The 27,654-nt window shown below is 36.0% G+C and overlaps 2 protein-coding genes across 2 annotated transcripts in view; one reads left to right on the forward strand and one right to left on the reverse strand.

Moving 5' to 3' along the window:
* LOC131849682 (sodium/hydrogen exchanger 10-like) lies at positions 1-27,633 on the reverse strand. Its single transcript, XM_059199795.1, is given in 22 exon segments — positions 1-60; positions 5,202-5,278; positions 5,366-5,516; positions 6,413-6,560; positions 8,119-8,222; positions 9,051-9,195; positions 9,860-9,978; positions 11,244-11,419; positions 12,418-12,529; positions 14,906-15,009; positions 15,951-16,084; positions 17,553-17,653; positions 18,393-18,471; positions 19,635-19,761; positions 20,695-20,816; positions 22,149-22,384; positions 23,263-23,437; positions 23,596-23,752; positions 24,425-24,650; positions 25,429-25,591; positions 26,380-27,486; positions 27,488-27,633. Coding segments are annotated over 22 exon segments (3,969 nt in total).
* Positions 1-27,654, forward strand: part of LOC131849857 (guanine nucleotide-binding protein G(s) subunit alpha) — an 82,028-nt gene that overhangs the window by 8,379 nt on the left and 45,995 nt on the right. The gene's annotated exons all lie outside the window — the stretch shown is intronic.

The following is a 27,654-nucleotide window of genomic DNA, read 5'->3' on the forward strand; positions in this document are numbered from 1 at the left end:
TTACTCCTTGCGCGTGTTTTGTCTCTTTTCTAAAGATGTCTTCTTGATCTTCGTCAACATCTATAATATATAAAGCTGCATTACGGTGACTCACTCACTGATTGACATAGTTGTTCTCCCAGAAGGAGCGTCCGGGGGTCGAGACGATGTATGGGGAAAATGTTCCTTTGGCTAGGGTGACCACGAGAAAATTCCGAAATTTGGGAAAATCCAAGATGGCGGACAAAGATGGCGGCTAACTTTTACATCGGATATTCCGTTCAAAGAGTGATTTGGCACGTCTCGGCGGGACCCAGAATATGGCGTAAAAACAAAAAATTAAAATCCAAGATGGCGGCGAAAAAATTGCCAAAAACTGGTTGAAAATTTTCTAGGGTTTCAAAAACCGAAATTCCCAGGGTAGTTGCGGGGGTGCTGGCGACACCGGTTGTAGGGCATAGGAAACTCGAAGGATCCGACCTCTAGGGAAAATTATGAAATTTCGAAAATCCAAGATGGCCGCCGAGTTGGGGGCGTGTGAAATTGGTCCTAAAAATCCGGATTATTTTCAAAGTCATTTTTTAGGTACAGGGCAACCCCGCAGCGAGTCGGCTTCTATGGGGCGATGATGGGTCTCGGTATAAAGTATTGCCAGCGCTAAAAAGAATTCCCGAATTTGGGGTAATTTGGGAGAAATGGTCCAAAAAGTGAGAAAAAATTTTTTCGACATTTTTGACAAAAGAAGCATCAAGGCCTATCGAGAAACATCCCCTAAAGGGTTTTAGGTGGGTTTTGTTGGAATTTGCTGGCAACACCCATACATGGTATGACCAAAATAGAAATTGGGGTGTCTCTCCAAAAACTGAAATTCCTAGGGTACTTGCGGGGATGCTACCGATCCCTATTGTAGGGCATTGGGAGGCTGAAAGACTCGGCCTCTAGGGAAAATTATGAAATTTCAGAAATCCAAGATGGCGGCCAAGCTATGGGAGATTTATATTTTAGGATATTTTCAATCGCGTTTTTGCTGCACATGGCAACCCCGTAGCTAAACGCCATCTACTGACATGGGTAAGTCTCAGTAAGAAGATTTACCAGGGCTAAAAATTTTCCCCGATTTTGGGTTAAATTTGGAGAAAAGTCCCATAAAGTGCAAAAATTTTTTTCGACATTTTAAATGAAAAAGTCTTGTTGGTCTACCAAAAATCGTCCCCTGAAGGGGTTTAGGTGGATTTTGTCAGAATTTGCTGGCAACACCCATACATCATGGGACAAATTTTGAAATTGAGGTCTAGCTTCAAAAACTGAAATTGATAGGGTACCTACAGTGTGCTAGCTCAACGCACTGTGCGGCGTCGGATAGCCGAAACCCGGCATATAGGGAAAATTATGAAATTTTAGAAATCCAAGATGGCGGCACAGATAGGGGAGTTTTGCTTTTCGGATAAAATTTGGGACATTTTTAAATGTTGTTTTAGGACACATGGCAACCCCGCAGCGAGTCGACTTCTATGGAGAGATGATGTCTCTTGACACAAAGTATTACCTGGTATGAAAATTTTCCCTGATTTTGGGGTATTTTTTGAGACAGGTCCTAAAAAGTGGGAAAATTTTTTTTCGACATTTCAAACAAAAGAATGATGAAAATCTGTCAAAAGTCATCCCCTTAAGGGTTTTTGGTGGTTTTTGTCAGAATTATCTGGCAACACCTCAGATCAGTTTTTTAGGGAATCTCTAGGGAGGCTCTACATAATGTATGGACGAAATGTTTCTGTTACTAGAGAGATACGTCAAAAGTATTAAGAAGTAAAAACAAGATGACGGCCGAGTTTATTTTAAATTCAGTTTTTATTGTCACTAGTTGACTTTTATGGAGCAGTGGAAACTCGGTACGAAGCACTACCTAGTTAAAAATTTTATTTTAGGGTAATATCGGAGAGAAGTAAAAAACGTGGGATTTTTTGTTTCATCATTTTAGACCAAACAATGATGCCGATCTGTCAAAAATAATCCCCAAGGGGTCTTATGGCTTTTGTCAAAATGAGCTGGCAACACCATACATCGATTTCCATTGTAAACAGTACTTAGGAACAACTAGAAGGAGTTACCTTGGCTCTGTACAATGTATGGACGAAATGTTTCTCACCAAGGTGTATATGTTAAAACTATTTAAAAAGGAATCATTCAAGATGGCTGCCGAGTTAGGTTATGACAAGTTTAGGGACGTTTTAAAACCCATTTTTGGGGTACTATTTTATTCCTTACAGCATGTTGACTTCTACGGAGCAAAGATAAGAAGAATTATATAGGCCACAAATTTTCCCCGATTTTAGGTAATTTAGCAAACCCAAAATGTGGGAATTTTTTTTTCGACATTTTTTTAAAAATAAAAGTGATGGGTATCTATTATAAATCTCATCTTAATAGTTTTATGCAATTTTTTGTAAAATTGGCAACACCAGGCATAGATTTTCGTAGAAAGTAATATTTACTAAGGACCCACTAAAAGGACCGTGTCTCTGTACAATATGTGGACGAAATATATCTGTCGTAATGTAATATATATGTCAGAAGTATCAAAATGGAAAAATCCAAGATGGCCGCCGAGATTAAATTGAACAAAATTTGGAAGATTTTTTTATTTTGGTACATAGTAACCATGCAGCCGAGTCCGCTTTTATGGGATGGCATTGAATCTCAGTATTGCCAGCACTAAAAACTTTCCCCGATTTTAATATTTATGATATTTTAATTAAAAGAGTGATGAGTGGTTATTATTTATCATAGGTCCTTTATACGATAAATAATAATAATCAAAATTATTTGGAAAACATTATTATGAAAACCGATGTAAGTTGTTACATCGGTTATAAAAATTATGACAATGTATGGACGAAATGTTTTTGCCACCCGGGTAGCTAAGCCAAAATAAAAAAAAATAAAAAGTCGTAATGGTATATAGAATGGTATAGTAAACAAATAGGTAGCTTAGTTTAGGTTTTGTATTATGATTTCTACATTAAAAACTGTGAACCCAAATTAATATAGTATACAGAAAGGTAGGTAATGTGAGGTTTTGTATTGTGCCCGTTGCAATAAAAATTAAAGCCACAGGTCGAAATGGTATATAGAAAGGTAGGTTAGGTTAGGTTTTGTATTGCGACTTACAGTAGAAATTATGCCCTCAGAATAATATAGTAAACAAAAAGGTAGGTTAGGTTAGGTTTCGTATTATGATCTCTACATTAAAAACTTTGACCCCAGACTAATATAGTATACAGAAAGGTAGGTTAGGTTAGGTTTTGTATTGTGAACATTACAACACAAAGTTTTGCCACACTGTTACAATTGGAAGTCACCTGAATGATTTCGTATCAAAACAGACAACTCTCTTGCCAACCAGGTCTATTCGAAAAGAAAACCGTCTTCACAAAAAAAATCAACGACAACGCCTCGCGGGATCTTTCACGCACCCTCTAGTTGTATTATAAATCTGAAAGTAGAGTGTTTTACGTAACAAAGAATCATCAAAATTCGACTACTTTGTTAAAGGTGATTATTAACTAGCTGTTCCCGCGACTTCGTCCGCGTAGAATTTAACTTTATTTTTCTAAAAAAAATATTTTTTCTAAAATAAAAGTAGCCTAAGTTACACCTTATTACATCAGCTACCTGCCAAAAAAGTCCCGTCAAAATCGGTCCAGCTATTTCAGAGATTAGCCGGAACAAACAGACAGACAGACAAAAATTGTAAAAAATGTAATTTTGGTGTATGTACCGTATTTATATTCACATGCATGTAGTAAAAAACGGTTATTTCAATATTACAAACAGACACTACAATTTTATTTATATGTATAGATGAACGGATATGGAAAGGTGCCTCTTCTGGATGAGAACATGATAGGATAAGTAAGAAATCAAAACAGTAGCCTCTCATGTTTCTTTATTAATTTATGATAATGAAAAGGTGCACTCGCCTGGGCTAACGGTATAGTGCTGGCGGGGCACCAAGGGGAACTACGTCGAGGTTAACCTAACATAGTACCTTGTTAGCAATGGTTATTTTAATCCACATTACTATTAATGCCCTTCTCTCCCCTATCAGTCAGATTACACGTGGTTATCTATTGCCTCAAAGTACATGGCCATACCTCTTGCTCGGAGCGTTGATTCCGTACAGAAGTGGCTGGAGATAAGCAGCCCGTAGTTTTTAATTCTGTAACTAGACAATTTTTAAATATACCTACCCCCTTTTACAAAAGTCCTCCGACATCCACTAAAACTCAACTGTATAATTACAATAAGCCGGCCTTATTGTTAACAGCTGATGTATTTGAATTTAGTAAAGACAATTACTATAGTATAATGTAGGTACAACCATAGTATAAAAGCTATTAATATCACACTTTTAAATAATTTTCATTTAAGTGTGATTAAATATATTTTAAATGATACTGTAATATTGTAAATAAAATTTGCAAATATAAATCATCACTACATAGTATAAAACAAAGTCGCTGTCTGTCTGTCCCTATGTATGCTTAAATCTTTAAAACTACCCAACGCAACCCAAACGTAAGGTTTATATGTATAATACATATACACCCGGGCGAAGCCGGGGCGAGTAGCTAGTGAAATATAAAATTAAAAATAAAAACAAAGTATGAATGATATTCCGTGTTAGTTTTTGGTGAAATCAATTTAGAAAACAATTTTTGTAAATGGGCTTAAGTATGTGTCTCGATTTTATTATACCTAAGGTATGTGACCTTAAAGAAATCAATATTATTTGACATAAATACCTTTGGTCTTCGAGGAGTTTAGTTTTTCGGGCTGTAATTTAAAAAAATCATATATACTTATGGTCAAGTATGAATATAAAACCTTCATGGTCTTCTAACAACATTTTACTGTTTATTTATATACAGATTCCATATCGAAATTTTAAAATTTAGAATTATAGAAGTTTTATACCATAATATGTCATACCAAATATAAAAAAATAAAAATTGTTATAGTAAGTCTTGTGGTGTTAAGAATACATTTTTATTTTCTAAAATTATTAATTATAATAAAACTAGTGAACAAGAAAATGGTATTAATTTTGGGCTCTATATTCAACTTGTATATTTTAAATTAATAATGTTCGATTCAAATACCCTACTGCTTACACAATACACTATTACTACTAATTCTACTAAAATAATAACGTTACAAACCAGTTCGTTGAGACTGGGCTTGTAAAATTTTGAATTAAGCTCCTTCTCGCTCTGCGCAGGCGCTACGTTTGGTGTTGCTGTTGATAAAATTAAACATTTTATAATATATTATATTTTATATAATTATATCCATCTATATATTACATAATTAAATTAAAACTAACATATTTGTTTGCCCCACACTGACTCCCTGTAATTCACCCGTTTGAGACCACGGCGCCGTTTGCTGCGCGTGCGCCGATTTGGTCCACGCGAGTCGCTTGATAACTTCCGCATGACTTTATGGTATAAGCAACGGGATGACACATTTGATATCTATATGATGAGGAGGTTATTGAAATTAGTACCTTATCTATACGTAAGTAAAGTCTATATATTAATACGTGAAGCTAATTTTATGAAAACTGTATGGACGGAGGCTTGTGAAATTTCGCACACATATCCTTATTTCCTTACTAATATTATAAATGCGTAAGTAACTCGGTCTGTCTGTCTGTCTCGTTTTCACGCTGAGACCACTGAACCGATTTAAATGAAATTTGGTACACAGATAGTCTAGACCCTGACAAAGGACATAGGCTACTTTTGAATGCGAAAAAAGGGTTGTAAGGTTTGAAGGGGAGATGAAAGGTTATATGGAAGTATTGTCATTTAATGCGGACGAAGTCGCAGGCGTAGCTAGTAGTGCAGAATGCTAACATTTTTTAAAATTATGCATAAATACATTAATAAAAAAACATAGGTTTACAACCATATATTTGACAAAATCGCATATACAGGCACAGGTAAAATTGGTAATTATTTCATTCCAATGTTAGGTATAAACATTATTTTTAATATATTATATTTTTATAATTAATAATTATATTTTAGCTTTTAAATTATGCATAAATACATTAATAAAAAAAAACATAGGTACACAACCGTATATTTGACAAAATCGCATATACAGGCACAGGTAAAATATAATATATTAAATATATAATGTTTATACCTAACATTGGAATGAAATAATTACCAAAGGTAAATACCTAACATTGGTAAACCAGAGGTAAATAACAACAATGTTAGGTATAAACATTATTTTTATTATTATCGTTAACTACTCAAAAAAATATTATTCTAACTCACTAATAATTTAGTCCCGTACGAGGCCTTACTGAGGGACTCCATATTGTCAGCTCATATATTTGACAACAATGGAAACATACCAATTCGCATTGCACATCATCCAGTTCATCCTCCATAATATCCAATTCGTCCGTATCCTTCGCCGGTATGATCAACAATTTCGTCTCCGGACAAGTATTCGATACTACCAGTTGGGAGGACTTGGGGAAGATCAACCGATGAGCTGTTCTGAAGGGTAATCATGATAAAGAGCCGTTTAAGTATTACGTAAGCAGATTTATTACAATTATTTACCCCCATCCCCCTTGTCAGCAAAAGTAAGCAAAGCTCTTACCCCCTCCCCCCAATACTTACGTAAACATTTTTCAATGAATGTATTTTTTTAGCAAATACAATGTGAGGGGTGCCATTCGTGTAAAAAAGTAAATAACTACTAATGACGTAATCATCATCTAGACCCCCATGTCATCCAAAATAAACAAAGCAAAAACCCTCCCGCCCCCTATAGTTCTTATAGGGGTAATACTTGAATGGCCCCTAAACTGTGATAATAATCTAGACACGCGGACAAGTCGATCAAGTTGGGAGGTTTCAAGTAAGACAACTGGCGAGCAGCACCGTGTGTATATTTACACGAACCATTTGGAGCCATTTTTGACCCCCTCATAACTCAAAAACTCTTTCACGTAATCCTGTCAAATTTGGTTTATATATTGAGACTTGCGAGATAAATATGTGTTCCAAATTTCATAAACATATCTCAAACGGTTATTTAGATATTAACGTCCAAATATCGTCATTATATTAATTGATTCTATTTCAACTTATATTGGACAATCACTAAAATTCTATGAAAATCGATAGCCACCATTTAACATTGATCCCTGGCTGTGATAAAATATTCATCTCGTACTGGACACAAAAGTAATATTATATGAAAACGTCGATCATTACCAATTTACGTTGACCCCTTCGCATCAGATGTCGAGCAAACTTCAAATATATATTGAGCAGTAAATATATATATATAGATATCTGTGTATATATAAACGTACTTACAACTATATAGTCGAATATCGTATTTATTATGTTATTAATGAGATTTATGTATTAATGATTGTTTCAATATTTAGCGCACATCGACAGTGTAACAATGATTATTTATATAAATAATGATTAAATAAACCGTATTCATGAATAATACATAATAATAACTCACAGCGCCACCCAGTCCCACGCTAAGCAGTGTTTGTGTTATGGGTACTAGACGACTGATATAAATACATACATAATATACATAGAAAACACCCAGACCAATACAAACTAATGAATACAAATGTTTGTACCGGACGAAGAATCGAAACTCTAGCTGGTCTACTTGTGATGGTTGCATCACAAGTAGACCAGCTAGAGTCGGTAAGACCACTGACACCGTCCATACCCTATTTGACGGAGTCCGTGCTTTAGCCCACCGTCTTACTTCTGATGATCGCGGGTTCGATTCTTCGCCCGATACAAATATTTGTATTCATCAGTATCGGTCTGGGTGTTTTCTATGTATAATATCTATGTATTAAAAAAAAAATGTATGTATTTGTATCAATTATCTAGTAATAATTAATTATATTTAAGTATTAGTTAGTAATTATGTATAATACAAGCTTTAACTAGCTTAACTTGGGTCTGGATGGCGCTGTGTGAATTGTCCTAAGATTATTATTATTACATAAATGTCAGGAAAGTGAAATCTAAAATAGAAAAAATATTGGGTGATGGGTTAGATTACCTGGGTATATAGCACGGTGGTTGAAACACCTCTCTAGTCGCCATGTCTTGACAAACACCGTCCAATAATACTATATCTTCCATCAGCTCATTCACAACGAACACCTACATATAATCAAAATAACAGTATATAATCTATTCAATTAGATAGATAGAGAAAAAAATTATTTGTATCTTATTACACACATATAGTCTTAATACAAGTAGTGGGGAACGGCGATTGTTGATTATGTGGACTGATGACGCCATTGCTAGCAATGTACCATGTCAGGTTGACCTCTACGCGGTTCCCCTTTAAACCATCACGATAAATTCCAGGTGAATTTGTGTCACGGCGTGCTAACTGATCTAACCTCATGCTCATCTATAGAATGGTGCACCCACCAGTGGAGGATGGTACCTCCACTGGTGGGTGGACCATTCTATTAACATCCCTGAAAATCAAACTTATTTTTTGTAGATACACAGATAATATACATATATAAAAAATACACAGACCAATGTGAACATTATACTCATTAATACAAATATTTACATTGTGCGAGGAATCGAACCCTCGACCATCGACAGTAAACCGCAAGACACCAAGATCGTCACATTGTTATTGTGACATATCATTTCAAATCATTACATAGTATAAAATAAAGTCGCTGTGGCTGTCTGTCCGTCCCTATGTATGATTAAATCTTTAAAACTACGCAACGGATTTTGATGCCGTTTTTAAATAGATAGAGTGATTCAAGAGCAAGGTTTATATATGAAATACATGTACATCCGTGCGAAGCCGAGACGAATAGCTAGTTTAGTAATAAGACACGAAATTTTTACTATTTAAATGCCGTGAAAGAGAGCTGTGGAAGAGGGGATAAAAAAAATTTATGACGTAGTCAATAAGAAGGCCCTTAAGCTCTATAAAAGATGTGTCAATTGTACCTTGAACGCCTTCAGACAAGGCACGAATGAGTGCTCCAGCCTCATGCTGAGTCTCTCAGCTGACCAGCCATGGTACGCGGGTACAGTCGGCAGCAACATCATGGATAACTTTATACCAATCTCTCGCCACATTGCTGCTTCTAGGCTACACAGAAATTATCTCCGATTAACCTTACTAATATTATATATGCGAAAGTTACTCTGTCTGTCTGTCTGTCCTACTTTTTTAAACTACTGAACCGATTTAAATGAAATTTGGTATACAGATAGTCTAGACCCTGTGAAAGGATATAGGCTACTGTTTAATGCGAAAAATGATTTTAAGGGGTTGAAAGGGGAGATGAATGGTTGTATGGAAGTATCCTAATTTTTATAGCTGGAAACTTATTTTTTAGTTTGTTGTATGAATATAAATAATTAGGGTTCTAAGGGGTTGAAAGGGGAGATACAAAGTTGTATTGTCATTTTTAAAGGTAGACAAGTGAAACTTATTTTTTATGCTGTCGATTAAATAGAAATAAACATGACATTCAAAGTTGATAAAAAATTTACCCTTAAGGGGGTAAAATAAAATAGTGGATAAATTGGAAATTCCTCATTCGTCATCTATTTCACTAATGTTTTATAACAAGAGTTTAAACAAAAGAATAACCAGAATTCACGTTTTATGAAATTCGCGTAAGTTACGGTATTAGCTTAAGATCTCGCCAGGATGATGTAAAGACAATTACGGCCAACAGCTTTAGAACAGTACCAAAAATACTGTGTCAAATTTGAAAACTTGTTATATGGAAGTATATTATATTTACCCCATAATGGGATGAGGGGCGAGGCTGAATGCCTCTCTTGTGACCGCCATGGGGATGTAATATGCCTGAACCGCAGATTCGCAGCGAACCGTGTAGCTGTAGGGGCGATTTGTTAAAACCTGTACAACAAATATTTATATACGTCCGAAGCGATAGGTATAACAGATAATTTTTTCTACAATCTTTTAAAACATTAAGTTCTGTCCAGAACTGCAGTGGCTTCTATACTAGAACCTATATCTACCTGCGCTAGTAGGCTCTCATCAGATTTGGCTGGGAAGGGTGAGAAACACGAGCGGTGAAGGTGATTTACATGTAGGTATAGAAAGAAAGAAGAAAGAAAGAAAAATATTTTATTTAAAGCAATGTAAAAAATACAATATAAACAACAAACGAAAAAAAAGAGCAAATAAAATGTACATATAATTAAACTTAATTTACTACATAGATAATTAAAAATAAACATAAAATAATCATTTATTACATCCAAACATGTACTGTAATGGCTCCGCTCAGCTTTAATATATGTCCTAGGTGAACATACAGCTGGTTTTCAGTGGCACCAAATATACACCCTAATACCTATATATATGTGTGTATATATATATATGTGTGGACTATAATGATTCTTTGTTAATATGCCTATAATAAGTGTTACAGGGCGGCAGCAACAACGATACACTAAGATTATGAACTACTTATTTTACTTATATGTAGATACTTTACACTTCGAGCTTTTAAACCGAACTGGACTGTACAATATCGTGTTTCTATTTAACAACAGTAGGTAGATAGAACCGATATGGTCAAATCAAACTTATATTTTGTACTCAAAATTAAATATATTTTACAGAATTAGATTTAATCTTTACTATTTATTGGTTTACTTCAAACTTATAGGTTACACATTATATAACAATTATTCTCTGCACCACCTATGGTTGACTGGTAGAAAATGCCGCATGGTGTTAAGTCCGCCAAATGTACTGTACTATATATTATATTGTGTGTAAAGTTAAATAAATAAAATAAATATATTAACTAAATGAAAATATATTGTGGTCGTTATTTCACTCATAAATTCGTTGTAGTCATTGAAGTCTGGTTTAGCTTGCGAACTGTTGCTGTTGACGGTAACATAACATTCTCCAGTTATATTTTATAAGTAACTAGCTGTCCCGGGAAACGTTGTTTTGCCTTAAATAAAAATAAAAATTTAGGGGTGGACTACCCCTAACATTTAGGGGGATGTAAAATAGATGTTGGCCGATTCTCAGACCTACTCAATGCTGACAAAATTTCATGAGAATCGGTCAAGCCGTATCGGAGGAGTATGGGAACGAAAACTGTGACACGAGAATTTTATATATAAGATTACACATACCCCAAGAACACCAACAGCATTCCCTGACACGATGTAGTCCTGGCTCGGTTCAGTGAACTTCAAATCTGTTAGGAACTCGTAGTTAGGTATGGCCTCGTCGATATCTCCATCTGGGGGCATGTATGTTGCCTCCAGTAGACCAGACACTAGGATGTACAGGCCCTTGGGTTCATCCCCTGTTGAATACAATATAAGTATACCAATAGATTTTTTCGAGTTGGTAGACTTAAATTTAAGTCTATTTTTGTATTTAATGGACTTATATTATTTTGTTTAGAACAAAGGTATTCAGTGCGGAAACCTGACCACCGCTACTGAAAGTGTTTCGACCTTCTCTATGGCATTGATGGCTGGCTCATCCGTGATACTTGTGAACGAGTGCTGCTTATAGGAACTGGCCTGCTCTAATCATTACGTCTGATTTACTCTTAATTAGTCACTCAACTAGTTGGTTGTATATTTAATATTTCTATTTGAGTATATAATTGAATTAGCACTAATTCAATTAAATACTCAAATAGAGAATTGGTAGTTTGTATTCACACACTTCTACTTAAAAACCTTTACGTTTTTACAACAAAATTATTTAAAAGAGCAACATTCAAGTTTCTTGTTCGTACTTCTTGTGATGAGACAGCTTTCCGAATAGTATATAATATAAGCGGTAGGTTGAAGAAAAAGTGATGTCTATTCAAATAATGTAAGTTTATTTGAATAAATGATTTTTTATTTTATTGTAGACTAGCTGTACTCACGACTTCGTACGCGTGGTATTTAACTTTATTTTTCTAAAATAAAAGTAGCCAAAGTTACTCCTTATTACATCAGCTATCTGCCAAAAAAGTCCCGTAAAAATCGGTCCATCCATTTCAGAGATTAGCCGGAACAAACAGACAGAGAGACAAAAATTGTAAAAAATGTAATTTTGGTGTATGTATTTATATTCATATGCATAAGTAAAAAACGGTTATTTCAATATTACAAACAGACACTCCAATTTTATTCATATAGCGATAAGACCTATATCTACTATTTAAATTTCTTTTATTCTGTAATTGATGCAATAAAGTATAAATAAAAATAAATAAAATAAATATTGTAGTGAGCCCAAAAATGAGAACAGTAGGTATTCCATATGCAGTCTGATCTGTACCTTGTATAAATTGTTCTTTACCTCTAGAGATTAGGATGTCGTTGTAATTATAATTGAGGATGCTGGAGTTTTCCAGGAAGTAATCGGCTACCCTTTCGTTACCTTGCAGCCATGATACAGCGCGTAGCTGTGTCTGAAAACATATTTCTTTAAATATATTGTACTAGCATTGCCCGCGGTTTCAAATTAAATTTATAGCCTATTCTGATATATAAGCTATATTGCTGTAAAGTTTCATCAAAATCCGTTTAGTAGTTTTTGCGTTAAAAAGTAACAAACATCCATACTCCTAAACTTACGCGTTTATAATATTAATACGATTTATTAAAACTTTAGTGCACATATGCGTAATTAAAAAGTATATATTTGGCGGACTTAACAGCTTAGTGCATTTTCTCTCAGTCAACCAAAGGGCAAACAGATATTTATGTGGGCAGTGCATTTAAATTATATATCAAATTAGCTGTACCCGCGACTTCGTCCGCGTGGAATTTAACTTAATTGTTCTAAAATAAAAGTAGCCTAAATTACTCCTTATTACATCAGCTACCTGCCAATAAAAGTCCCTTCAAAATAGGTCCAGCCATTTCAGAGATTAACCGGAACAAGCAGACAGAAAATGTAAAATCGCTATTTTGGTGTACCGTATTTATATTCATATGCATGTAGTAAAAAAACGGTTATTTCAATATTGTAATCTGTTTGTAAACAGAAACTCCAAATTTATTTATATGTATAGATTGAAAGCAAAAATTACGCCACAATAAACAAGTGTTATCAATCAATATAATATTGTATCAGAACAGTTATTTGTTTTATTATTATCTACATTCAGTCATTATGAGCATTGTTATTGTTTCTTTTGTATCAACCATTATCAATAATAATGACTTACTATTTTATTATTATATTTTATATGCGACTTAGAAAGTAATAATATTTTTATGTGTAATTGGAAGCACAAAGGTGCAGACTTTAGTAACCAGTATTCTTAACTTCCAGTCATGGCTTTCAAATTATTGTATAAGTAGCAAGCGTCGACTATATAATATACCTAATGTTTCTGGACAATTCACACAGCGCCATCTAGTCCCAAGCTAAGCAGAACTTCTGTAATGGGTACTACATGACTGATAAACTTAGATTTTTTTGTTAATACATATATAATATACATAGAAAGGATTCAAACCGATACAAGCAATTATATTCATGAGTACAACTGTTTACACCGTGAGAGGAATTGAACCCCCAACCATCGGAAGTAAGACGATATACTAAACCACTAGAACACCAAGGCCATCATTATCATCAAATTATAATATATATATCCAAATACTGAAATATATATACATATGTATATATCTTATATATAAAATTCTCGTGGTGACACGAGAATTTTATATATAAGATATATGCTTTCATTCCCATACTCCTCCGAAACGGCTTGACCGATTCTCATGAAATTTTGTGAGCGTTTTGAGTAGGTCTGAGAATCGGCCAACATTTATTTTTCATCCCCCTAAATGTTAGGGGTAGTCCACCCTTAATTTTTTTTTTATTTTAAGGCAAAACAACGTTTGCCGGGACAGATAGTATATATATATATATACATATATAGCTCATTTTATTTTTCGGACACTCTAATGCTGTTGGCTGCAGCTGGCTTTCACAGTTTCACCGGATGTTAGAGGGCGAGTGCAGATGGCACTCCAAACCCGCGAAAGGACTTATAGAGCGGCTGAAGGTCAACTTCCACCTGACGGATACGACTTTAGTCTGAAGGTGCCGCTAGGGGTTCGAACCTCGGCTCATGCCGTCGTAATTTAATCCCCGTTTGAATTGGACAGGGGATCGATCGGAGGGGCAACCGGGAGCACCAGTGTGAACCGCCCGGGCGTATATAAGCTAATATACAAATTCAAATTCAAAATATCTTTACTCATGTAGGTCTATTACAGACTCTTATAATATGTCCAATCTACCGTCAGTTCGGAATGATTTCGAGATGAGAAGAACTGACAAGAAACTGATATTGTATTTTTTTTTTAATGTTGTACATATTTACAATAATACTATTTCATTTAAATATACGCTATTTAAAGATACACTGCGGCACCAGATGAGTGGAAGCCTTTTCAGCATAGCGAATTATTAGTTTTTAAGTTTTCTTTTTTATCTGTACGCTTTTTTATGCTGAATAAATGATTATTATTATTATTATTAAATTCAAATTTTGGAGAATAGCATACCACCAACATATGCTATATAAAAAAAAAATCAAAAAATCTAATCAGCGTTCACAACCTGAACAGACCAGTCCCCACAAGCAACACCCGTTCACGAGTATGACGGATGAGTTAGCCATCATTGCACTCAACCATATTAGAGGGAGCACATCGACACGGCCCACCACGCCGCCACAAGTTTGAACTTTATAGCGATATACATATAACATTTAGACACAAATATCTCACATCTCATTAGGGCATTGTTAGTAATAGAAAGATACCTCGGGCGATGAAGGCGCCACCAGGCTACCTTTATGGCGACACATTTGCACCTTCTCTTGTATGGCGTTCACCAATAGTCGATACTCCATTTCATCCAAAAATCCTGAAATATAAAGACGTACAAAAATACCTATTCGATAAAATATAGACTATGATTCTTTTCTTTAACCCTTTCAAGTACAAGAAGTACTTGAAAGGGTTAAAGAAAAGAGGCATTGAGAATAGGCGGGTGAAAATGTTGGGGTACTTGTTACGACACGACGAACTTATCTATACATTTATACATATAAATAGAATTAGAGTCCCCGTTTATAATATTAAAATAACCGTTTTTTACTACATGCATATTAATATAAATATGGTACATACACCAAAATAACATTTTTTACAATTTTTGTCTAATCTCGCGATAAAACCTTGGCAAGTATTTCATTCCACAATCTGAGTGTACTTCTGTGTGTGTGGAGTAAGTTCCTAGCTCAGTTAGATATGGATAAAGGCATTATGTCCTTACTATCATTTATTTATTTATTAAAACTTTAATGCACAAATATACTAACATAGACGCATATGGCGGATTTAAAACTTAAGTAAGGTTTAAAATTTTACATGTTATAAATACGAAAGTGTCTGTCTGTCGCGCTTTTACACGATAACTACTGAACCGATTTAAATTATATTTGGTACACAGATAGTCTAGATCCAGAGAAAGAACATAGGTTACTTTTTAATGCGAAAAAGGGTTGGAAGTGGAGTGAAAGGTTGTATGGAAGCATCGTCATTTTTAAAGTTAGAAACTAGAAACAATTTTTAGGTTGTTGATTAAATACAAATAATTATGACATTCAAAGTTTGTAAAAATGTCATCTTAAGGGAGTAAAATAAAATAGGGGATGAATGTTGAAATGGAAATTCGATATGATAAAACTTTTTGTCTTTCGCATTTTTGGGTTAGATTATTAAATACTGTTTCTTTATTTGGTCAAAGTGACTATTCCACGTGGACGAAGTCACGGGCACAGCTTGTACGTATATAAACATTACCCTCTTCCTTAAGCTGCATCGTATCCAATATCATGATATTCAAGGTTGATGTGGTGGCTTGTCTTGTCTTCACAGTGATTGCCGTCCACGGTCGATCACGCTGCAGGAGACCCAACTGTCTTGTGACAGCCAGTCTACGAATGGCAATTGGAGGGCAATCACTATAGCATATATACTAGGTTTGTTACGGGTGTGTTGTTTACACACCACACATGTTGAGCGGAGCGCGTTTATTTTTTTCCGCCACGCTAAGTCTATAGCAACGTTTTTCACCGGCCATTCCTCAAGGAGATTCCCGATCAGAATACTTTGAGTGGTAAACGATGGAGGCCCGAAGGTCGACCTTGGATGAAATTTTGGTCTCGATCAGCCAAGCCGTTTCGGAGGAGTATCGTTACAAAGAGTGCAAATCTGATCTCTATCGCATGCTTCGCGCTCCGTTCAACAATCATTACTAAGTATAAAACAAACTCGCTGTCGCCGTCTGTCCGTTCCTATTTATGCTTAAATCTTTAAAACTACGCAACGGATTTTGAAACGGTTTTTTTTAATAGATAGATTCAAGAGGAAGGTTTATACATATATAAAACATGTACACCCGTGCGAAGCCGGGGCGAGTAGCTAGTATATATATATAGTAAAATATATCAATCGGTCTATAAATTACAATCACAAAATTTGCGTAAACTATAACAAGTTTACTTTTTTCCTCGACTATTCAGTTCAATTCACACAACGTTTTTTAATCCCAAGTTAAGCAGAGCTTGTCTTATTGGTACTTAACAAGTGATATAAATACTTAGATATATTTTATAAAACACATACGTACTATTACATAGAGATGGAGGAAGATTGTTAGTCATGTGGACTAACAACCCAATTGCTACCAATGAACCATATCGGGTTAACCTCCACGCGGTTCTCACTGGAAACCATCTTGATAAATTGGTGGTGAATATGTCATTATGGTCTAACTGACCTGACCTCATGGTCATCTTGTCATCCTCCACTGGTGCCCCACCAGCGTACACCATTTCATTATCATAAAATAAAAATATATTCTCTCTCTATAGTTGTCAAAAATTGTTCCCAGGGGAACCGAATGGAGGTCAACCTGACAAGGTACATTGCTAGCAATGGGTTGAATTATCCACATTACTAACAATCAGTGTCCACCGACAATAAAACAATAATAATGTTTAAACTTATAATTTACATTATGGTCTAATTTCGATCATTGGGCGACCACTCGTAAGTTCAATTATATTTTAATAATAAATAAATAAATACTTTTAAATATGATTAAATATCTTATTTAATATTATAAATGTGAAAGCTTTGAAGAATGGATCGATATTTGTTACTCTTTTACGCAAAAACTACTGAACGAATTTTGAGTGATATTTAACTTATACAGTAGAATAACATATAGACTATAATTTAAATAGATTATGTACATTGGGCGAAATATTATGAAGTAAGTGTGATGAGATGTGTGCAGACGAAGTTGCGCGGATCGACTATGAATAAATAAATAGATTAAATATGATTAAATATCATATTGTTTATAAATAATTGGTTCGTATGAATTGCATAACGTACCTATCCGCTTCCAGTTTAGCATTCAACGTTTCCTGTATTTGTTTGTTATCAACTAATTGAGGCAATAAATTACATACTTCTTGTTCACCGGTCACGAAACCCTAGTAAACATATAAATATAATCTTAATGTTGCTATTCCTTAAAAATAAATACTCATTGTTACACTAACTCATTTACAGTACAATCTGCTCGTCTTTGGAATGCTCTGCCAACGGAGGTCAGATTGTCATCATCGGTTTAATCTTTTAAGGCTCGCCTCAAGGCTCTGGTCACGCTGTTTTAATATTCTTCATATTTTTTATTATAAGTAATATTGTCTTTTATATATGTCTGCTATTACTATTTATATATTTCATTATTATTATTATATTTATATATAGGTATATTTATATATTGTACTTAAATATTTATTTAATACAAGCTGTCCCGACAAACGTTGTTTTATCTTAAAATAAAGAAAAAGTTAGGGGTGGACTACCCCTTACATTTAGGGGGATGAAAAATAGATGTTGGCCGATTCTCAGACCTACTCAATACGCTCACAAAATTTCATGAGAATCGGTCAAGCCGTTTCGGAGGAGTATGGGAACGAAAACTGTGACACGAGAATTTTATAAATACTTATTACCTTTTTAAAATTGACATCTCGTTTAAACAAATAAATGCTAAAAAGTCTGAACGCATTTTAATTCCTAATAGTCAGCAACAAGACACGTGACACCCCTAGTGTCTCAGCCGTCCATAGGCTACGGTAATCATTTACCATCAGATAGGCCGCATGCTAGTTTGCCACCATCGTAGCATAAAATGAATGACCACTGGATACTATTTATATTAACCTTTCCGACGTCGTAGCCGTAAGCCAATTGAATGTCAATCATGCGATCAATGTACGCCATAATTTTAGGTACAGACACTCTGAAAATCATATATTACTCGTTAATAATCTAGATATCATTATATAAATAAAGGACACCACATTACTTCCGAAGGTCGCTAGTTCGATTTCTCGCACGCAAACAATTAAACAAAAACATTCATGAATACATGGGCGGATCCAGCTTTGGCGCCAGGAGGGGGTCACATAGTCGTGTTCAAGTCAAGAACTTATAATTTAATTTTGATAACAATAGATACAAGTAAAAAGTAGGTATTTTATTAATGTACAAAGTTATTATACTATATAAATTAATTAAATATTGAAGAAATGTAGTTATATAAAATCTGTATGGTGTCAAAATATATAAATAAAATCATTATGTTCAATTAGTGGTCCACCTAACTCCAGGAACCAGCTCAGGGGGGGGGGGGGGTCATGGTGGTCATTACCCCCCCCCCTGGATCCGCCGTTGCATGAATATGATTGTTAGTATTGGTCTAGGTTATTTCTATGGATATTGTGTATACATTTACTAAAATAAAATGAGTATTTCTGTCGAGGTGTTTAGTACCCATAACAAGCACCTCTTAGCTTGGGAGTAGATGGAGCTGTATGAATTGTCAGGTTATTATAATTATATTAATCTGAAACCTTACTAATTTGGAGAGTGCCTGGTACGGTCTCTAGTAAAGGTGGTATGGCCACGTCATACGGCGACCATCAGACCACATGACAAGAACAGTACTTGACATGAGTACCCAGCACAGAAGACGCGGCAGACCCCGTTTCACAGGGTCTGTTATTAATCGGGACTAAAAAATACGCCGAAATAACACCCCAAACGATCCAGAACAGACCTTACTGGCGAAGATTGACCGGAAGGTCCGACCCCAAATAAATGAGACTTTTTTATGGATGATAATGTAATGATACACCAGCTTGCGCTAACAATTTACGGTGGCGGGGCATCAGTGGAGGAAGATAACATGAGCATGAAATCAGATCAGTTAGCTCATCATGACAAATTCTCCAAGAATTTGTCATGATGGTTTTCAATGACTTCCCTTGGAAACCATCACGTGGAGGTCAACCTGACAAGGTAAATTGTTAGCAATGGGGCCCAAAGTCCACATAGTAATGTCTACACAATCCACTTTTCCCCTAATAAAAGGGACTAAGATCAGGCAAAAGAAGAATATACCTGGCTAATTTACACAGCCTGAGGAAACGCAGCATCCTCAATAGTTTGGTGGCGGTGAGCACGCTGGAGTTGAGGTTCGTCCACTTGTCCCAAGGGGTCAACGCATCTATGACGTCCAACACCAGATCTAACGGGACAAAAACATACCGTCATACTTGGGACTGCGTCTTATGATAATGGAATGGGGCACCCGCCTACGCTAGCGGTTTACGCTGCCGGGGCACCAGTGGAGGAAGATAAAGTGAGTATGAGGTCAAGTCAGTTAGGCCATCGTGCTAAATTCACTATGAATTTATCACAATGCTTTCCAAGGGAACCACGTGGATGGCAATTTTATATAGTACATTGATAACAATATGGTTATTAGTCCACATTACTAACAATCCCCATCCCCACTCAATAGTTTCTTCAACTCAACAGCCCCTGTTGATTGGAAGAAACCACTCTTGTTGGATAAGTCCGCAATTATTTTATTTCATAAGTTCATTGTATTCATTTATACTAAGTTTTATTGTACAATAAAGTATTACAAACAAAGAACTTTATTGCGCACTGAAGCATAATTACAAAAGAAATCTTTACACAAATGTGCCAAACAAAAGGCGGCCTTATCGCATAAAGCAATCTCTTACAAACAACCTAGATATAATACATATATAATAAATTGCCTACAACGATTTCCAGCCCCCCTCCCCCGCTCTTCCCTCCTACGTCCAGGACCAAGTAATACTAATAAAGTAGGTATATATATGGGATGAACCCCGTACAAGAGGTATATATGAGGGAGATATATATGTATATAAATAAAAAATATAATAATATCTCAGGACAAGTCACACAGCGTCATCTAGTCCCAAGTTAAGCAGAGCATATGTTATGGGTACTAGACAACTGATAGAAATAATTAGATTTTTGTAAATACCTACATAATATACATAGAAAACACAAACAATCATACTCGTGATTACAAATGTTTGTGCGAGGAATCGAACCCGCGACCATCGTAAGTAAAACGGTGTGGTAAACCACAGAGGTCGTCAAGTAGTTGTGAAGCACTTACCAGCAGTAGCCATTACGATGATAAAAAAGTCAAGTTTGTTCCAGTGTGATTTGAAATAGCCGAAGATACCAAAAGACAGCATCTTCAGAACCATCTCTAGTATGTAAATTATGTAAAAGAACCTGTAATATTTCCAATAATGTTATAGGTATTGTTATACGTATTAGACTCAGCCTCCTCCGATCGATCCCTGTCCAATACAAACGGGCTTCGAAGTTACGACGGCTTGAACCAAAAGTCGAACCCCTATTTTTTTTCAATTTCGATTTTGGGCTATTGACAGGTGTTTAAACCTGTAGCACGGCGACCTACATAGATCTATTGAGCACACTCTTTTTCAGAGACCCGTCAGGGGGGTTATTCGTTAATTGAAGGGTATTCTTAGGAACGATGGTTTCTACATATATATGTAGTGGCGGCAATTTCACATAGGATATGTAGTGGCGTTTCCTCCTCATGTTGGCAAAAATCTGCAGATTTTTTCGAAAACCTAGCGGAGCTCTCAGGTTAGTCATATCCGTCAGGGAGAAGTTGACCTTCTGTCATTCCATAAGTCCTTCAGTGCGGGTTTGAACTGCCATCTGCACTCGACCTCTATCATTCAGTACAGCTGTAAGACCAGTTGCGGCCAACAGCATTAGAATAGTTTGAAAAAAAAAATGGTCTCAGTGGCACATCACCTTATTTCCAATGGTCGTTGAGTTCGATTTCTCGCACAGTAGAAACATTTATTCATTAGTCTGATTGTATGCACTGGTCTGGGTGTTTACTAAGTATATTATTTATGTATTAACAAAAATTATATAATATTTATATCAGTTGTCTAGTGTCTCATAACACAAGTTCTACTTAACTTGGGATTAGACGGCGCTGTGTGAACTGTTCATCCTGACATATGATGATTATTATAAGTACTTTTAGTTTTCAGTTTTTATAAAATTCTGGTCGATTCAAGTCTTTTGTTATTTAATTATTTTCTAATTTTATCACTCAAGAATTGTCCTGACTTTATTATCTTTACATAGTATAAAAGGAAGTAGCTTCCGTTATCTGTTCGCTTAGATCTTTTAAACTACGCAACTGATTTTAATGCAGTTTTTACAACTAGATACAATTATTCAAAAAGGTTTCTATGTATAATTTACACGCGTACGAAACCAAAGTGGGTGGGTAACTATTAATAATTTAAAAGCACTTTTTGACGACCTCGGTGTTCTAGAGCACACCGCATTACTTCTGATGATCGCGGGTTCGATTCCTCGCACGACACAAACATTCGTATTCATGAATATGATTAGTCTGGGTGTTTTCTATGTATAATATGTTTAATTACTATGATATTTTATGTATTTGTATCAATTAGCTAGTACTCTTAACACAAGCTTTAGAGTATCTTAACATGGGTCTAGATGGTGCTGTGTGAATTGTCATGCGATTATTATTATTATACTTACAAATTGAGTGACTTTATAGTGTAAATTACACCAAGTGAGATGGATACGTTTAACGCCACTTCGCATAGTATAACCGGCGTATTGCAGAGTATCATGGCATAGATGAATACATCAAACGACACGTTGGTGACCACCCGATAGCACCGCTGTCGCCACGCGTGGTGCGGTACTTGAGCATTGGCAGCCTCAGGGATCATCATGTTTATCAACTTACGTCGAATCCACACCGCATGGGCCTTAATAATGACATGTTTTATTAGATGTTATTTAGCGGAGCTCCATTTTATTTACATGACAAACGTGCATAGCAATCATTCCATGCACGGGATTTTCATTTAATGTTAAACAGAGTCACATACATAAATGTACAGTATAAATAAACTGGTGTTTAAAAAAAAAGAACTTTAGTTGAAGTTGTCGATCACCAATAGAGAAGGTCGTAACGCTTCCAGGAACGGTGGTCAGTATTCCGCACAGAATATTTGTGTTCTCAGTTCTCACACATGCTATTTGTAGCAGTATTAAACAATCTTTATATACTATAAAGCAAAGTCGCAGCCGTTGTCTGTTCGCTTAAATCTTCTAAACTACGCAACAGATTTTAATGAAGTTTTTAGCAATAAATAGAGTAATTCACGACGAAGGTTTATATATGTATACTTAAGTATATTCGTGCAAAGGTGGGCGGGTACCTAGTAAAATATAAATACACACAAATAATCATACCAGAATATAAACATACTTGCATCGCTCTAGAAATCATACCCGCAACCATCGAAAGTAATGCGATGTACCACCAAGGTCGTTGATATTAATAAAATATTTATTTATGATCAGCATATAAGTACTTTCTACACGTGCCACCTTTAGTCCTTGTAACGGCCCTTCCCAGAACTCATATCGTTCGGCACGTGCACGTGCAACGGCACGTGTATGCCACGTGAGTAAAATTCTATATAAGGCCGAGACATTTTTATAAATACATACTTCTGTTCTGTCTCTCGACTGTATCATCTGAAGCTCAAGGTTCTCGACAAAGTAGGTCATATACCTAAACCCTAAAGGGGCGTGTACACTAAAACCCCTTAAGTAACAAATAAAGTACGCTTCATACTTTTGGTTTCCACAAAGTGCCAAGCTGGTCCAAATTGATCCGGCCGTCATTTGAATCAGCGGCCACTTCCACCGCCTGCACTAATGTCCTGACTCCGTCTTTGCTGATCTTTCCGTGCTCGTACTGCCTCCAGTACGATATCTTCATTGCTTTCAGTACACGTTGGTTGGCTTCCCTATATAAGTATAAAATCCGTTTTCATTAACTAATGTATATTTTATCACCGTTGATTTCAGATGATTCTTCGTTCCGAATGAGTGGTAAAATAAAAAAAATGTGACTATTTAACGTGCTTAAGTTTATTTGAATAAAGATTATTTCTACTTTCTTTACTTCATCATCTCAGCAAATTCCTTCTTCGTAGGCTCATTTGGTATCTCCCTCTCGCAGTCAGGGCACGTGGTATATCTGTAGCCCATATACGTGTCGTCCTCGCTGTCCTCATCTCGGCCAGATATCTGGAGCTGGTATGGGTGCTTAACTGTGGTACCTATTATAATGTTCATAAGGTTTTATTTCCGTTAAATCAAAGAAGGGCCATTTACGTCTCAAATTCGATACACATTAAGGAACAGGGGTCGAGAAAGTGTGACATTGTATGACAAGTAGTAAACTCTCACACCCCGTTGTCACACAATATCCTACGTCACATTTAAAGATCTAATGTACCTAAGTATAAAAATACTATATTTGAACTTTTAAGATATAAATTTCAAAATATATGACGTCACACTAGGGAGTGAGTCTCACTAATGTGGCTAACTGTGACAAAGACGGGAGAGGAGTTAAAAAAGAAACTCGTGTGCAATTTATTACTTACACTAGAATAGTGACATAAACCACTTTATCGGTTCAATTTCAAGCCGGAAATAAACTTGTAAGATATTATACTGCCTTGGTGGTCTAGCAGTTTAGCACACCGTCTTACCTCCGATGGTCGCAGGTTCGATTCTTCACACGGTACAAACTTTTGATTCAGGAGTATGTATTAATTGTTTACCACAGTAATTTACACAAAAAATGTATTGATTGACATTCATTTGTCAATTTTTTAAAATCAAGCACCCAAAATGTCAAATTACATAGTAAACTCAACTATTCCAAGGGTATTTCCAATTGTAATTATCAGATATATTCCCAGTTATAATAAAGCGTAGCTAACCTTCTTGTACAAGATCCCAGTTAGCATCAGCCAAGAACTTGTCCATCTTCAGCATAGATATACATCTGTCTCTGGTCATCATGATGCGCTTTACACAGTTAGTCATATTTGCTTTCTTGGCTAGAGAGATCTCGGCCAAGCCCAGCATCTTTAGAACTTTATGCATGGTTGTAGCATTAATTAAAAGAGATAAGAGTACTATACCGGCTGTTTGGATTATGAATATCTGAAAAAGATGCGACGATAGCTTTTTTATTGGATGATATGGACTGTTGCACCCGCCTGCGCAAACGGTTTACGCTAGCGTATACTACTATATGCTACGTTTACATTCAGCCGCTTCCCCTGCCACTCGCGCTGCCGGAAATATTTCCGGGCGATAACTGAGCGAGAGGGCTGAATGTAAAAACACGCTGCCAGTTCTTTGAGGCGCGCACGAAAAATCGACAATCGAGGGAGCGCCGGGCAGCGCCGGGCAGCGCCAATGGCATGGGAAGTGTTTCCACTCGTGTTTATACTCTCGCGCTGCTCACTTCCCTGCCCACTCGGGCTGAGTGTAAATTGAGCAAATACTATACTACTGACCAACTTCATGTTCATCTTATCACTACCAATGGTAGATGTTAGTTGTTAGTTAGCCCATCGTGACAAATTCATCAGGAATTTATCACAATGGTTTCCAGGGAGACCACGTGGAGGTTAATTTGACATGGTAACTTGCTAGGAATGGAGTTTTTAATCCACATTACTAATAATACTCTTTCCCCGGCGACGACAGCTGAGTCAGGAAGGAGCGTAGGGGCTAGGAAATTTAGGCCCATAAAGGCCTATATAATATTTAGTGCCATATTCGAGAGGTAGCAAGCGTGGCACTTCAATTCTCGGAAATGAAAAGAAAGAATTACATGTGTATAGGCAACGTTCATCATATGTTTGCCATTCCAGCTTTTAAAAAATAAACCCTATAGCTCAAGAATTATAGTCAAAAATAAGCTGTTACTTACTTCCCCAACATCAGGTATGGACGGTGTTTGCAGCACGATTAAAGCCAAGCACAAAGACAGAGGGCCCCTGAGTCCGCCCCACACGCAAGCCATGCAGTGTTGCCACGTCATTCCGTAACCAACACGTCGTAGTAATGGCATCATGGCAGAATATACCAGTAACCTTACACAATTTAAAATACGTACATCGGAAAATAATCCTTAGTATAAACTAAATTATAAGGCTTAATTTAAAAAAAAACCTAATTGTCACTACAGTGCAAATTCCTCTGGCCCGATTTCGGTGAGAACGGCATTTTGTGAATACACCACTCGGTTATGTGCCCAGAGAATGGTACCTGAACACTCAAGATCTCGGTCCGATCGATATGAAGACACTGTTCAGTATACTTCAAGATTTTTGGCTTCAAGAGGTACTGTTTTTAGAACTTACTATGTCTTGAAACTCTATGTAAAATATTTCCTACTCAATTATCTATTAATAAAATGCCGCATGGTGTTAAGTCCGCCAAATGTACTTTACTATATTTTGTATATTGTGTGCATTGAAGTTAAATAAATAAATAAATAAAAAAATATCCATTTATTTTCCTACCACAAAGGATAGACCATTTGTCAAAACCGTCTCTGTGCATAAAGGAACGCAATGAAGAATATCATCTCTTTTTTAAGTTGGATTATGAATAAACCAATTTAAACTACATTAGTACTTGGCTTTTGCTATTTATGTACCGTGTCAGTTGGACCTGGAGATCCAATTTTATGGTCAATCTGGTGACTTCGTCTCGATGTGCTAACTAACCTGACTTCATGCTTATCCTATCATCTTCCACTAGTGTCCAGTCAGCGTATACCGCTATCGTCAGATAAGCGGACCATTCCATTATCTTCTATTAAAAAAATACTTAGATTAGGGTGTTATTACATTTGCAAATTAGTTAAAACAATTACCTGGAACAGTAAATAGTCATATACGTAACAAACACCAGCGAAACTTGTTTAACAGTGATCACATAACTGACTTTCTCAAATATCACCACTCCAACCATAGTGAAGACCAAAGTGTTGGCCTCATGCGCCAGCACTGTCCAAAAATGGGACACTATCTGTTCAACATCGCCTGCGACCGTCGACTTCTTATTACTCACAAGAACTCCCGTTATCACAGTTGCTAACAACCCAGAAACATACAAGAATTTCTCCCCTACATAATAAGTGAGGTACGCAGTCGCCAAAGTGATAGTTATCACACATAACATATCATAATAGGTCACAGAAAGTAACGCCCCAGCGATTTTCCCCATTGTGATTCCTAACAATATCCCCCCACCTGCAAATCTGAGCAGAAGCAATGCTAACTGAGATGCATCCGTTACAGCCATAGCCAAATACCCAAATATTGCTGTAAACTCTATCATCACTGTTGCATCTCCTATTAAACCTTCTCCCAATAGCAACACACTTATATACTTCCCTTTAGACATTTCCTTCAACTGTTTCACTACTTCAACTGGGTATATAGGAGAACACACGACACCAAATAAAACTGCAGTTGCGAAGTTCCATGATGATTCCATCAAGTAATATGCCATAAAACCCGCCATGACAGCTGTCAATAATGCTCCAGGAACTGCCACTAGTAGGATCTGAGGAAAACTTCTCCAAAAGGAATGGGAGTCGACGCTGTATGACGTGCTGAATACTACTATAGGCAGGAAAGCAATGAGTAACACATCGATATCCAGATAACATATGTTTACGAAGGGTTTGAACGTTGGACTTCTGTTTGCGCAGAATCCGGCTAAACCACCTAACGCGAACATCACCACTCTGTATGGAATACACAAACTTGTCCACAGCATGAGAGCTCTAACCACTGCACCAATGAGTAAAGTCGTAAATATAAATAGGAAACCTAATGACGTTGGGTATGATAAGTATGGGCGACTCGGATCGTCGAAGGTTATATCCTGCCTTCCAGTCTGATTAGTACTATTTTGACACTTTACAGTTGTAAGTAATATGAGGAATAATTTTAATGTTGCCGACATTTTTGTAATAAGCATGACCATGTGGAATACTTATGTCAGTAAGGTAATATAGTCTATTAATTAATATTATAAAACAAAGTAAATATTTGTGACTCTTTCTACAAGTACTTTTAAACCACGCGAATTTAACAGGTTTTGAGGAAAGATTTAACATTTAAATATTTTAATAATAATA

This window comes from Achroia grisella, unplaced genomic scaffold (genome assembly GCF_030625045.1).
Source record: "Achroia grisella isolate CSIRO2021 unplaced genomic scaffold, CSIRO_AGI_Agris_v1 utg660, whole genome shotgun sequence".
NCBI classification, from domain to species: domain Eukaryota; kingdom Metazoa; phylum Arthropoda; class Insecta; order Lepidoptera; family Pyralidae; genus Achroia; species Achroia grisella.